The 10,586-nt window shown below is 53.5% G+C and overlaps 1 protein-coding gene across 1 annotated transcript; it reads right to left on the bottom strand.

Annotated features, from left to right (window-relative positions):
- Positions 1-641: 641 nt before the first annotated feature.
- Positions 642-10,356, bottom strand: Vsig10l (V-set and immunoglobulin domain containing 10 like). The gene is made up of 10 exons (XM_020168594.2): positions 10,218-10,356; positions 9,285-10,133; positions 8,368-8,661; positions 7,946-8,230; positions 6,754-7,008; positions 5,777-6,055; positions 5,085-5,381; positions 3,033-3,146; positions 2,638-2,792; positions 642-1,897 (listed from the first exon to the last, which is right to left on the bottom strand). Exons 1-10 carry the CDS (start codon positions 10,255-10,257, stop codon positions 1,826-1,828), a joined length of 2,640 nt encoding a protein of 879 aa, XP_020024183.1. The 5' UTR covers positions 10,258-10,356; the 3' UTR covers positions 642-1,825.
- Between the last annotated feature and the right edge of the window lie 230 nt (positions 10,357-10,586).

Raw genomic sequence — 10,586 nt, 5'->3', positions numbered from 1 at the left:
GGACAATGAGACTTAGTGACCTGAAGCCTACATCTGCAGGTGGCTTTTATCCACATGGAGAGATCTTGGGTCTGAGGGGATGGCAGTAGGGACTGAGATCTATAGAAACACTGTGGAATGCAGAATGGGCAGAACAGCTGAATCAAATCATACCTGATGCCCACCTACTTACTTAACATAAGCAATAAAGTCCCCTGTTGATATATAAGCCAATTTGTGTCAGGTTTTCTGTCTGTAGTCATCAAAGGAAATGATAAATCCTAACTGGTATTAAAGAGATAAGAGGACTCAGACACCCAAAATTCTAGCCCTCATATTTCCAAAAGGACCCCAGGGACTCAGTTTTCCCAGACTTTAACCAGAAACTCTCTTATTCTTTCCTTCTCAGAGAGAGAGAGATGTTGGTTGCTTACACCTTAGTTATTTACTTCCTTGTTCTCTTTGTTACCAGGCTCACCTTCAATTATACATGTCAAGATACTTGGTTTCTCAGACTGCCTTGCAGTTATTTGGACAGTTTGGGCCAAAGAGACAAAGGGAAGTTTGCTGGTAGACTTTCAGGAAAGTCTTAGTATGTTTATCTCTCTCCCTACTCCCCTCCCCCCATGCACACAACACACACAGAATCATGAGATGAAGGGAGAAAGATGTGTGTATTTAGGAAGGGAGATACAACTGTATCTTTGGATACTGTTGTAAGAAGATGTGATGACTAGAGCTGAAGCAGCCATTTTGCTACAGAAGGCAGCACACATGGAGGACATGCCAATGCACTGCAAGTGGCAGAGCAGAAAGATTCAAAGGACCCAAGCCCTTGATGGTTTCACTGAATTGCTGAGCCAGCCTGAAACCATTTGCCTTCATATTTCCTGCCACTCTTTATGTTGTTGCTTGTAGCCAGAAGAATCGTCACTGACGTACCCCCTAAATTCTCACTGAGAACTCCGGTTGAAAAATGAAGCCACATCATGCTGGGGAGAGAAGCAGCAAACCCAGGTCTTCACTGGCACCAAATCGTTTGGCCTGTCCACAAGTATTGATTGCTTCCTTTCTGTGCGCCAGGCTCTGTGTTAGGTGCTAAGATAATGGTGCTGCTTGTGCCTTCCAGAAGGTCTCAGTTTAAAGAGGAAATCTGAGCAAGGCAAGTCATTTTGTATTTACATGTGAAGAGGGTAAGCTCAGGGACGGGGGCTAGATGGTAACGGCTTGCTTCCTTAGGACTGGATAAACTTTCCTTAGGGGAAAGAGTCATGTCTGGGCAGAGCAAACTCTAGGAGCCAAGACCTGAAGAAAACTGTGTCTGAGAGAGGGTGCTGCTGGGGTGTAGGGAGGGGTGGTCTTGAGAAGGGAGGTCATGGAGGCTGACGACAGAGGCAAAGCCACAAGACCTTGAAGGAGTCTGGATGTCTACAGGACAGTGTGCAGTCACAGAAGGGCTGAAAGAGGACAGGGGTGTGATCCGATCTGTTGGATGATGAATCTGAACTGTTGGTCCATCCAGGAGCCTCTGGGAGCTGGAAGGGACATGCTTGCAGGAAAACAGGTGAAGGTAGAGGTTCTGGGCTCCCAGCAGCTCACAGCAGCACAGGCTCCTGCCTCTGAGCTTCTTGGACTGCACTCTTAGATCTGCAGGAGTCTCTGCAATCCCAGAGGCACAACTCTTCAGGTGCACAAATAAACACAGGGTGAGTTTTCTGCAACAAGAGAAGGAGCCAGGAAGTCTCACTCTGGATCCAACTCTCAGTCACAGAAGGTTCTTTGTGCTGCTGGAGCAAAACAGGAAGTCACCCCACAACACACTGTACAGAGTGGCTACCGGCTCTGATCACACCTGCGTGGCTGTTCGAACACTCCGGGTGCCTCCACCTAAGGAGATGACTGGATTAGGACCAGTGACCTGGAAGAGAAGCAGGGAAGGGGATGACCTCAGGAGGTCCCTGGATGGGTTATGACTCACCCACCTAACCTTTTCTTTTTTGTTTTGTTTTGTTTGCGGAATGAGGTTTGAACTCAGGGCCTACACCTTGAGCCACTCCACCAGCCCTTTTTTGTGAAGGGTATTTTCAAAATAGGGTCTCGAGAACTATTTGCCTGGGCTGGCTTCAAACCACAATCCTCCTGATCTCTGCCTCCTGAGTATCTAGGATTACAGGTGTGAGCCACCAGCACCCAGCTGCTTCGTTTTTAGGGGATACATTGTGGCTTTTACAAAAGTTCTTACAATATATAATATATATCATACTTGAATTCACCCCTTCCACCATTCTTCTTTACCTTCCCCCATTCCTGGAACAGTTTCATCACCTAACCTTTTCCAAACCTTTCAGAAACTCACTAGGTTCTCTCCACTTGCAAGGGAGAAAATGTCTGGCCAACCTTGGAGGAGATAAGAGACAACAGGCAAGGACCCAACTTTCATGTGGAAACAAAGTAATTCTATCCACCTCAGAGGATAAACAATGGAACTCCTGCCAAACATACATATATATATAAAGAGAGAGAGAGAGAGAGAGAGAGAGAGAGGTGGTTTTACCAATTTTGTAAACTAACAACTAAAAACTGGAGAAAGAGAACTGAGAACACCTCTTCCTGAGTATGAAGCCCCAACTAGGAGGAAATGGGGTCACCCACACTCACTTGGTGGCCCTTGGCTGGGCCAGGGTCCTTTGGCGGGAATTTGAGGGACAGTGGCTGCGGAGTCTGTGCCCAAGTCACACTCTGCATCTTCTTTTCTGGTGGGGTGACCACGGGTGCCAAGGTCAGGGGGTGTAGCTTTTTCTTAGGTGTCTTTCCTGAGAAAGGAGGAAAATAGGACCACGTGATTGGCTTCTCCAAAAAAGCAAACCCACCAATGAGCAAAGGAAGCTAGACTGAGGGGTGGGTCCTTACTTGGATTGGCTGATACACAGGCTGGAAAGCGGGACAGATGGCCTAGGGCTGCACTGATTGGCTCAGCTAGGTCTGGGATGGACATATCACTAGGGTCCCTCCCAGTTGACCCCACTTGTCTCTTCCCCAGGTGGCAAACTCACCCCGAAAGCGACTCAGGCAGCAGACGCACAGGACTATAAGTGCAGCCAGCAGCGCCAAGCCCACTAGGGAGCCCAGGACGATGCCAGCAATGGCCCCGGGGCTCAAGGTAGGGTCTGGAAGACACATCAGAAATGAACAGAAGGGCACAGGACAAAGGCTGGACCCAGAGTCCAGGCCCCCTGCCTCACCCGCTTCAGACCCCAGAAATATGGGACCCTAGGATTCTCAGCGTATTTACAGAGCGACTGTCATGTGCCCGGCACTGAGCCAGGTGGTGAGGATCCACTGATGGGCAAAACACGCAAGCTATGTAGCTACCTTCGTGGCGATTCATTGGAGGAGGGGAGATGGAAATAAATGAACAACAATAACATGATCGCAGACTGTGCTAAGAAGGGAAAGGTGTGGTAGAAATAGCAGGAGAGGAGGAGATGGGAAGTAATATTTGAGCACAGATCTGCAGAATAAGGAGCTAGTCCCACTAAACCTGGAGGAAAGGTGTGCCCCAAGAAGAGGGAACAGAAAATGCAAAATCTAAAGCCAGGCATTGGTGGTTCACGCCTGTAATCTTAGTTACTTGGGAGGCTGAGATTGGGAGGTTCAAGGTCAGCCTGGGAAAATAGTTTGCAAGACCCTATGTCCCAAATAACCAGAGAAAAATGGATTACAGGTTTGGCTCAAGTAGTAGAGAGTTCAAATCCTATTCCTACCTAAAATAAAAAAGGAAGAAAGTACAAAATCTAGCAATGTAGGGGTGCACGCTGTCATTCCAGCACTGGGGAGGTAGAAGCAGGAGGTTCTCGACTTCAAGGTGATCCTGGGCTACATAGTGAGAACTTGTCTCAAAAGAAACCAACAACCCAAAACCTCAGAGTAGGACAGAATACCATGGTCAGTAAAGGCTAATGTGGGTGCAGGACATGGAATGAGGTGGACAGAGATAGAGGATGGTGCTTGGGGGTGGAGATTACCAGGGGCCAGATCCTGGAGAGTGCTGTAGGAATTTATGGGTTAAGGTGGGCTGTGTCAGGATCTGATTTGCATACCTTTGGCTTCCTCCTGGAGAATGAATTACAGGAGAGCAGGGGGAAGAACAGAGAGACCAGGTAAAAGGCTATTGTGGCCCAGGCACCTGACCAGTTAGAGTGAAGAGAAAGAGAAGAGAATGGACTAGAAAAACACCTTGGAAGGAAAACTGACTCAACCTGCTGCTAACTGTGACATCTGGGGATGGATGGCACCCTTCACCAGGATGCAGAAGACTGGGTGGTTGGAAGACATCAAGAGGTCTACTTTGAACATGTGACATTTGAGATGCCAATTGGAGATCTGAAATGAACAGGTAAGGTAGGGAGTTGCCTTATGAAGGTCTGAGGTTCAAGAGAGACATTGGGGATGGAGAGAACACATTGAGAACTACCTGAGTATTAATATATTGATGGCTGTGGGAGTGGACAGATCTCATTACAGAGAAACACAGGTACCATGACTGAATCTGAGACACTCCAATATTTACAGGTTGAGTTGCATCACCCTCTCCGCAAAACAAGAAAACTGTACTGATGTCCTAATGCTTGCATCTACAAATGTGAACTTATTTTGGAATAGGATCTTTGAAGATGTAACTAAGTCAAGACAGAATTATTAGAATACACTCTTTCCAATATAACTAGTGGCACATACCTGTAATCCCAACTCTAGGGAGGCAAAGACAGGAGAAGAGTGGAAGGGCCAAATGGGCTTCATTAGAGAGCATATATCAACCTCTACCCCCAAGAAATAAGAAGACAGAGACACACTTAGGGAGAAGGGCACAGGAAGATGGAGGCAGAGATTGGAGTCTTTGCAATTGTAAGTCAAGGAATACTAAGAATAGACAGCCACCATTAGAAGCAAGGAAGAATTCTATTCAGAGTCTCAGAGGAAGAGTAGCCCTGTTGACACCTGGATTTCAGAGGGAGAGAAGCGGGGTGTCCAATGAAACACCCTGAGAATGGCTGGTCACAGTGCTAAAAGGAAGCCTGGGAGAAGCTGTCCATAGCCCAACTCACCTGCCTGGTACACCCGGCTTTGGGATGGAGTCCCTGGTTGGGCCCCCAGCATGGGAAGGATGCGAAAGACCCAGGTCCCAGGGTTCCGAGGAGGAAGAGGCACCACAGCTGAACGCTCCTGTGGCCCCAAGAAGAGCAGAGTGACCCAGTCCCTGTAGGCAGTGGCTCTGCCCAGGTCAGACCTCCGTGTCCGCGCCTGGATCTCAAAGCCACTTATCAGGGCCCCACGTTCCACATCCCAAGTCAGCACTGCTGCATCGTGGGCTCTCTGCAGCCTCCATGAGGAGATGGAGGGCCCTGGGGATGAAGGGGAGGGATGGCTGGGTGCTCAGGATCTAGAGGGAAGAGGGAAGGGGCTGGGAACCTGGTCCCAAGGGCAGAGTATGACCCCATATTCCTGGATCTGAAAGTGGAAAGGGCTGGGGGCTGAGGCTTCTATCTCTGAGGAAGGAGGGCTGAAGCCTGCACCCCTGGGTCTGAGAGAGGAGGACTGGGGTCAGGATCCTTGGGTCTGAGGGAGGAGAACTGGGGCCTAGATCCCTGGGTCTGAGGGAGGAGGCTGGGGTCTGGATCCCTGGGTCTGAGGGAGGAGGGCTGAGCCTGGACCCCTGGGTCTGAGGGAAGAGGGCAGGGGCTGGATTCCTAGAGGTGGGGGACCTGATCATCTGGGCCTTGGAATGGCTGGGACTCACCAATGAGAGTGATCTGGTTGCCCCCAGCACCCAGTGCCCCACTGCACAGCACGGAATAGTTCCCCAGGTCCCAGTCCAGGCTGAAGTTTCTGATGAGGAGCCTCCTCCCATCCTGGCTGAGCCTTAGGCGTCCCCCACCTCCTGGAGCCAGAGGACGCCCTTCCCTAGCCCAGGCTGCTCGTGAAGGCGGAGGGCAGCCAAAGACCTCCAGTACCACTTCTGCCTCCCCTGACCTTGCCTCTTCCACCAGAGGATGTAACAGCACCTCCTGGGGGGCCTCTGTTGGGAGAAGCCAGGTTAGGAGAGAGAGTTAAGACCTTACTCCAGGCAAATAGCAAACCCTGTGTTCTTTTTTTTTTAAATATCAAATGGTTAAAGAATTGCCCATTTACACACTCACTCATTTTTTTCATACACTCCTTATCTGATTTCCTCTGCACACACTTACTGAACACGTATCATGGGCCATGCCCTGTTCTGGGAAATTCACTATTCTCAGCTATTCATTACTTTGAGAAAAACAAAATGACTTATCTGTCTGAATATGTGAAGAGGCAGTCCTCTTCCTGGGTCCAGGAAGAAAGCCCTTTCCCTGCCTGTTCCCCAACTTGGGAAGCCTTGTTCTTTCTCAATTCCCCACTCCCCTTCCCTTCACTGGGGTTGGAACACAGGACCTCGCACATTCTAGACAAGCGCTCCACTATTTGGGCCACGCCGCCATCACCTGTATTTGTGTTTTGATTTTGAGACAAGGCCTCTCTAACTTTGCCTGGGTTGGCCTCAAACTCACGATCCTGCTGCCTCTGGAGTAGCCGAGATTACAGACGGCAATGGACCTCTTCTCTAGATTCCAAGAAAGCAAAGTTCTACCTGTTTCCCGAAGTAAGAAAGGTTTTCCCCCTCCTCTAGTTCAGAATCCCAAAGGACCAAAGAAAAATTCCCCTTCCTTCTCTGGAAACAAACCCTGCCTTTCTCACCCAGGGTAACAGTGCAAGTGCGTGTGGCCACCAGGTGGTGAGCAAGGCAGGTGATGGGGACGCCTATGAGCCTCGGGTGAGCAGGGACCGCCACCAGGAGCACAGAGGGTGCCTGCCCTGCACGGACGCCTTCGGGGAGACCCTGGAACTGCAGGGAGGCAGCTGGGACTCCGCCCGGCCATGAGCAGCGGAGGCGGACGCTGCGGTCCCCGGGACCCCCTTCCACTGAGCATTGTGGAGCCCCGGGAGGCAGATCTGCGGAGGAAAGCGAGATCAAGGATCCAGTTTGTCACTTCTTCTATCTCTAGCCACGCCTTTATGCAGGCTCACCCCACCCTCTCTCACCTAGCCTCGCCCCATAGACGCTAATCCTGCCCTAGTCTCTTGCTGACCCCGTTTCCTATCCCCAATAACTCCCCCGCTGAGCGAGCAGTCCCCAATCCTACTGACCGCCCCCTTTCCCTAAGAAAATTGAACCTTCAACACACTGATTGCTTCCAAAAGTAACCGAGCTCTTCTCTTTGTAGCTTCCGGTGGTTCCAGGTTACTCCGCCCCCTCCTTAATTATTACACCAGAAGCCTTCCCTTTTCCTAGATAGCTCCGCCTTCCCTTGTGAACCCCACCCCTTTGTTTTGTAACCCCTCCCCCTTTGCCAGGTAACATCTCCTTTTGCAGATCCCACTTATTGGCCCAGGCAACTTAGTCCCTTGCGTTTCCGAGCTCACCCTTGGCCGTTTAACTCCGCGGCTTACTTTGTTGAAAATGCTCCTTGCCTAGGAATGGCTGCCCTCCCCTTTCCCCTTGGTATGCCCGCATCTTCTGCCCGCAACCCCCGCCCCCTCTAGACCTGCTCCTCCCCAGCTGGCCCCGCCCCACCCCACCCACAGACCTCTGTCTCTTCCCCTTGCTGGCCCCGCCTCCCCATCTGGCCCCGCCCCAATAGGTCGCTGCTTCACCTTGCTGGCCCCGCCCTTTCCAATTGGCCCCGCCCCGCCAACAGGCTTCCCAACTCCACCTTGCCGGCCCTGCCCCTCCCCAGACGGCCCCGCCCTCCCCACTCCTTGCCAGCCCCGCCCCTCTTCAAATGACCCCGCCCACTCACAGATATTCCTGCCACTTGTCCCGCCCCACCCCCGGGTGCACCTGCTCCTGGCCCCGCCCCGCCTTCAGCTGCGCCTTCACCGCTCTCACCTGCCACCGTGAGGTTGAGCAGCGAGCGGCGCCGGCGGCCTGTGCGCGGGTTCGCGGCGATGCAGGCGTAGGCGCCGGCGTGGCCCGGCCCCACCGCGGGGAGCAGGAGGCGCGGTCCCGCGGGCACCGCCGCCTCCATCGGGTCCGCCAGGCTCCATGCGATGTCGGCCGGCGGCCGCGAGGCGGCGGTGCAACGCAAGGTCACGTTGCTGCCCGCGGTGACATAGACAGCAGGAGTGGCATCGCGATCGGAGGAGATCCTGATAGTGGGTGGGTCTGGACCGTCTGGGGGTAAGAGGGGTATCGGACCGCGAGGGTCGGGGTTACAACGGAATCCAACTCTTCCGTAGACTGGGCTCAGAGTCCCCTCCTCCCCAGCGATTAAAGACCCCTAATCCCGACCCCTGACATCCCTCACTCACAGAAGACGCTGACGTCAGCTGCAGCCTCGCTGTGCCCGAAGGGGCTGCGGACATGGCAAGTGTACCGGGCATGGTCACTGCGCACAGGGCGCGCGATAAGCAGCTGGTCGCCCTCTGCACGGATGCGGGGTGGGTCTGTTCCCTCTGGGTCCACAACCTTCAAGACGCGTCCGTCCCTGCTCCAGCTCAGCTCCCCACCACCCGGCTTCCACCCCACGCAGCGCAGACGGACCTCGGCCGCTCCCTCCTCAATCTCTGGAGCCTTGGGCTGCACAGACAGCTGGGGCAGAGGCTCTGGAGAGGGGAAACAGACTCAGGATCCTTCCAGAGGCCAGGCCCCAAGAACTCCCACCCTTAAACTCAGGACCACGGGTCCTAGTCTTGACTTAGTCCCAGGAGCCCAGGACCCTACCCCTCTCCTCTCCTGTTCCTCTGAGTCGGAACTCTATCACCCTATCACCCGACGAGTCCAAGCCTACAACCCCTAGTCCCTCACACTCAGGCGTTCAGACCCAGGGGTCCAGATCCCCCAGCCCTCCTACCTCAAACCCAGGGGTAAAGGCCTCAGCCCTCTTCCCTCAGACCAAGAGTGTCCAGGCCCCAGCCCTGCTCCCTCAGACCCAGGAGTCTAAGCTCAGTCCTCCTCCTTCAGACTCAGGGGTCCAGACCCCAGTCTCCCCCTTCACATTGGGAATCCAGACCCCAGCTTCCTCCCTCACACTGGGAGTCCAGACCCCCAGGAGTCTTGGCCCCTGGTTCAACTTTCCTCAAACTCCATCTTGGCCCCTGATCTCTCCCCTCCACCCCAGGACCCCTTCTCCTGAGAGGAGGCATGCTCAGACAATACAAAATTTGCCCAAAGACCTCTGTCAGAGAATCTGCTGCAGTCTGCACCCTGGGCCTTGGGTGTCACTTACCATATACACCCACAGTGAACTCCCGAATCTGCCGAGACACCCCTCCCCGGATGACCTCAACTGTGTAGACCCCTGCATCATCCAGCTGGGCAGAGGCAAGTTCCACACTCCCTTGGGCCTGGTCAAATCTCAGGCGGTCTCGATATGCAGGGTCCACGCTGACCAGAGGCACCTGTGAGCCCAGGCTCCCAGCTACCAGCACCTCGGAGCCCCGGCGCCAGACCACCAAAGGAGCAGGGGGACCAGGACTGGGGACTGGAGCCAGGGGGAGGCGGATGGTTGTCCCCACCAGCACAGCAAGAGGCCCCCCCACCTGCTGCGTGAAGGTTGCAGCTGAGTGAGTCTCCAAAGAAACTCTGGATCCAGTGCTCTGGGCAGAAATTTCAAGGTCTTGATTCTTACTGGGGAGCTTTGAACCTGGGGTGTTGACAGATACTTTGGTATCAGGAACTTTAGCAGAAATATTTGAAGTTGGGCCCTTCACAGAGACGGAAGGTGGGGTGCCTTTGGCAGGCATTTGAGCATCGGAAGCATCAGAAAATTCTTTGGAACCAGGGATTTCAAAGAAGCTGGGATCTGGGTTCAAGTGGTGGCCCTCTGCAGAAACATTTGACCAGAAAGACCCAGACACATCATTTAAATTCTGGACCTCAGGAAAGCGGTTGGAATCAGGAATTTGGGGAGAGGCTTGTGAACCCAAAGACTGATCTGGAAAATTCCAGCTGGGGGATTGGATGGAGGGAACTTTCAAACCCAGGTCCCGGGAAGAGTTGACTGCATCTGAGGAGTTCACAGAGGTTTGCTGAAGTCCAGAAGTGGCTCTGAGGGCAAGGAGCCCTAGTCTGGAGGCTGTGCAGGAGAGGAAAGAGAGAAGGCACTGGGACAGGTGTCGGGAAGGGGACTGGTGGGTAGAGGGCTGAGCCGGTAACTTACCTAGGAGTAGGAAGAGGGGCAAAGCCCTCGAAGTGCCCATGGTGCTGGCCACACCCGAGAGGACACTGGAGGAGACCCAGAGCCTGCAAGTGTTCCTCCCTGAGATGGACAAGTCGGACAGGAATGATGGCTTAGCTTCCTGGGCGGGGAAGGGAGCCAGACCCAGTGGGAGGTGCCAGGGTCCCCAAGTCTGATCTGGTAGCTCAGCTGCCCACCCCACCCTGCTTGGCTACATCATTTGGTTAGTCCTGTCTGTGGGGAGGCTCAGCCTAATCCCTACAGTTCCCACCCTCATCGGGAGGTGGGGAGAACCCAGTGTTGGCAAACCTGTGGGGCCAAAAAGCCAGGAAGACTTCCTGAAGGAGGGGT

Source organism: Castor canadensis, chromosome 16 (genome assembly GCF_047511655.1).
Source record: "Castor canadensis chromosome 16, mCasCan1.hap1v2, whole genome shotgun sequence".
NCBI classification, from domain to species: Eukaryota; Metazoa; Chordata; class Mammalia; order Rodentia; family Castoridae; genus Castor; species Castor canadensis.
This window is presented reverse-complemented; position numbering and strand designations above follow the sequence as displayed.

Coding starts and splice junctions, on each gene's coding strand:
- Vsig10l (XM_020168594.2), bottom strand. CDS start 10,257: ATGGGCACTTCGAGGGCTTTGCCCCTCTTCCTACTCCTAG. Junction 10,134..10,217: donor GCCCCTCTTCCTACTCCTAG/GTAAGTTACCGG, acceptor TCTCCTGCACAG/CCTCCAGACTAGGGCTCCTT. Junction 3,147..5,084: donor AAGCCGGGTGTACCAGGCAG/GTGAGTTGGGCT, acceptor TGTGTCTTCCAG/ACCCTACCTTGAGCCCCGGG.